At 38.7% G+C, this 3709-nt stretch overlaps 1 protein-coding gene across 1 annotated transcript; it reads left to right on the top strand.

Annotated features, from left to right (window-relative positions):
• Positions 1-595: 595 nt before the first annotated feature.
• On the top strand, positions 596-1947 carry LOC112279439 (large ribosomal subunit protein bL17c). The gene is made up of 2 exons (XM_024513866.3): positions 596-878; positions 1441-1947. The coding sequence occupies exons 1-2, from the start codon at positions 656-658 to the stop codon at positions 1845-1847; spliced, it is 630 nt and encodes a 209-aa protein (XP_024369634.1). The 5' UTR covers positions 596-655; the 3' UTR covers positions 1848-1947.
• The last annotated feature ends 1762 nt before the right edge of the window (positions 1948-3709 follow it).

Here is a 3709-nt window from a genome sequence, read left to right as displayed (position 1 = left end):
GAGCAAGATCATTGCTTCATCTAAATTGTATGTAGCAAACAGAAGCAATAAAAATATCCAGCTAGTTTACAATCTGGCAGTATGTGAATAACATAAGTCTACTAAAAATAACATCCCATAATTCTTTAAAATGATCATAGGTAACAATTGGAATTAATTCATGTAAATGATAACAAGTCCACCATAGACCCCACAAAAATCAATACTTGCTACAACTAACAATAATATCACAATTATCATATCAATTTAAACTTTCATCAACATTAAGAAAATGTGATCAGTTGGCTCGTACTCCAAATGGTCTAGCAATTAAACAAGCGCCAACTATACACAAAAGTTAGAGGGTATCTTCCTCCACGTAGGCACAGAAGGCGATGAGATGTCATGCCACGTAACTCCATTCAGGGGAAGGGCGGGATGGAGAACCACCCCACGGCCACGAACATCGGATTTCAACGGTAATAGGAGACCCTGCCCTTCGCAGAGTGGAGCCCTATCCACCCACGATGACGCGTAAGACCGCGTCGTCTTTGCGGTCCTACGAGCCCCGCTCTATATCCACAGTACGCTGAAGCGTAGACGGGCTTGTCTCCGTTGCTGCCCCGCTGTAGCATCGATTCCTTTGAACTCGCCATCTCCTTGCATCGCTTTGGCCATGGATGCGACCACCGCCTTCTCTATGGCGGCGTTGAACGCCGCCCTGCCCTCTGTCCCCTCCTCCAAGACCAGAAGCACACGCGTCTGTTCACGCGCGGCCTCTGGAGTGGACCTGAGGCGAAGCGCTTCCGTATCGCTGAAGCCAATGACCGCGACGAAGTGTGTTGGATTCCAGCCCTTTGATGGGCTCAGGAACCAAAATGCGTTGCAGCTGCGTGCTGGTGAGTTCCAGGCCTGTAGGGTGAGCCGCTCGGGCGAATCCGTGGGGTTGATGCACTGGTTTTGTTGATTGTTTATATCGAGTGGTGTTTCTGTGATTGCTTGGGGTGTTGATGGATCAATCTCTTATGGTTTTTGACATACCGTGTAATACCCCTGGTCTGATTGCGGTTTTTGGTTGGAGACGAGAGTTTGGATTAAGGAAGTCGACTTGGAGTTTGAGTTCATTGCATCTTTTAATTAGGAAGCGAATTAGTTTCCGGAATGCGCACAGAGAGGGTTCAATGTGCGTAGTGATGATACTTGAGAGCTTGACTGAAATCGACTCAATTTCAGTCATACGAGTATATTTTGAGCTCCGTTATACCATGCCTGTCGTGAATGTGGTACTCCAACCTATGTACATGTTTGATACGTTACACACTTTGTGGATAACATGTGCGTTGGTGTTGCATTTATCACTTCGACTTGATGGACACCGCTCCTAGCAATGTATCGTTTCAGTGCACTGGTGAAACACGCGTAGGGAACTAGGTCTAATCCCGTGCTACTATTCTTCCGCAGACGTCAATTTGGGTGTAATGGGTTTAGGAATCAGCAATGGTGCCAAGTGGTTTGCGATGAGACACGGCCGCAAAATTCACCGCCTCGGCAGGCCTGCTGACCAGCGACGCGCTCTTCTCAGAGGTCTAACCACCGAAATTCTCCGTCACGGTAGGATCAAAACTACTCGCGCTCGCGCCACTGCCATGCGCAAGTACGTCGACCACATGATCACTCTTGCGAAGGGAGGTTCTCTTCACCAGAGAAGGCAAGCCCTAGGCTTTCTTTACGATAAGCAGTTAGTGCACTCACTATTCGCTGAAGTGCCTGAAAGATATGGTGAGAGAAACGGTGGATACACACGGATCATTCGGACAATGCCACGAAAGGGTGACAATGCACCGATGGCATTCATTGAGCTTGTGTAGGGTATTTTTTATTTATACTTTTATAATTTTTTTAACTTGTTCAATTTTGCATGTACTGATGCCTATGAAATCTAGATCTTCTAGACATGCCCATTTTTTATTCTCTTTTATTTGTGTCGATGACCTGCCCTGTTATAGGATGACATGCTCTGTATAGCCTCCATGGCATGTTATTTGCTTCTTATTCCGTGGCGTCTTTCGTTCTGAACGAACCTTGAATTCCCCTCTAAAGTGCAGTGAAAGAGATTTGTTTTTCATTAGTATGACTGATAGTTTTTTATACTTAGATTTACAGAGGAAATCCTCATGTTTTTTCTTGCCATCTTCTGCCCTCTTCTGCCTGCTCCTCAGTTAGAATTTCTATTACTGCTTAGGCTTTGGGAAAGAGTGCAAGTATCTGGGTTGAAACTTAGCTATTCAGAGCTCTGCATTCGTGCTATGCGATAGCAGCAAGTGATTTTTTATTCTTATCATCAACAATCTATTTTGTTGATTCATTCCGTAAGGAATCATAGTCGTTTCCATTTTCGTCGTTTTTTATATTTCATATTTGATTCAAGTTATCTTCAAAAGTGTTGCCTGTGAGATTATAGTTGTAGTTCATACTGTCATAATTACAAAAATTTGTTCCTCATGTCTGCAGCGTTGGTTTTAATGTCAAGTTGATCGTTCAGTGTGTTAAAAACTGTGTTTGAGTAATAGAGACTAAAATTACATTTGATTGAACTCACATTGAATATTGATGTGATTTTTAGAAATTTATTTAAATTCAGTCTAAGAACAAATGAGTATACCTCTCCAGATAAGCTGAATAATGTCAAGTCTTCATCCTGTATTAAATTTGACGAATTATACAATAAAAATATATATTATTATACACTTTTTTATATTTACCAAATGTCATATAAAAAAAATATAACTTAAAGTATCATTCAATGGTACAAAAAAATGGATTTAAGATAAATTTCAACTTGTAAGATTGAATACATGTGTTAAATTATTTCTAAAAAGTTGATTAATTGGTTGAGAGAGTGATACGGATAGTGCCAAACAATTGGTAATATTTTATTTTTATGTCGTAAATCTCTATTAAATAATATGATGTTAATAGTACATCATATTGTAACTATTGTAATTTTTTGAATATATTGCCATATATCAAAATATTAATTCGTAAATTTTATACTTTGGTTTCAATAAACTTACTAAAGTCATCATTCTATCTATATATACTCTCCCGAAAAATAATAAAGTTTTAGTTTTTTGTCATGATAGTAATGTTTAAAAAGAAGTAACATAAATTTTTTGCCTTTCTGTTGCCATTCAAAATTTTGCAAGTGTGTAGAAATTGTTAATATTTATAATATTCATATTCTTATTAGAAAAAAAAATCGATTTTAAGAATGATTTAAAATATTTTGTGATTATTTAAAAACCATAAACATAATTAAGATCAACATGAATTATCCATAGTTTGTTTTCTAGTTCCTCTAAAAGGCAAGAAAAGCATAAGAATACACCACATAATTCAACATTCAAGACTTGACTTCAGTAGAAGTTGATGTAATTTTCTTAATATTATATTACAGTTTGCAACGACAAGAAGACTCTGTGCTAGTTTTCATTAAGCAAGGTGGGATTTTATAGCTGAGATTCAAACCACCAACATCTTCGGTACAAATTTTCATGCATTTCTAGTACCACTTTGCCATTTTATGGTGGTAAAAGCTCTCTCTGAATCAGCGTTTATTCGTTCCTCACCCTCAAATTTAACAGCATGTGTCTAGTAATGCACTCTACCAGTCCTAATTCTTTTGCTGCATGCATTCATTCATGAACAGTTGAAACTATTACCCAGAAAC

This window comes from Physcomitrium patens, chromosome 3, assembly GCF_059467195.1.
Source record: "Physcomitrium patens ecotype Gransden chromosome 3, ASM5946719v1, whole genome shotgun sequence".
Lineage (NCBI taxonomy): Eukaryota > Viridiplantae > Streptophyta > Bryopsida > Funariales > Funariaceae > Physcomitrium > Physcomitrium patens.
The sequence above is the reverse complement of the archived record's forward strand: the minus strand, read 5'-3'. Positions and strand labels throughout refer to the sequence as shown.

Coding starts and splice junctions, on each gene's coding strand:
- LOC112279439 (XM_024513866.3), top strand. CDS start 656: ATGGATGCGACCACCGCCTTCTCTATGGCGGCGTTGAACGCCGCCCTG. Junction 879..1,440: donor TGCGTTGCAGCTGCGTGCTG/GTGAGTTCCAGG, acceptor ATTCTTCCGCAG/ACGTCAATTTGGGTGTAATG.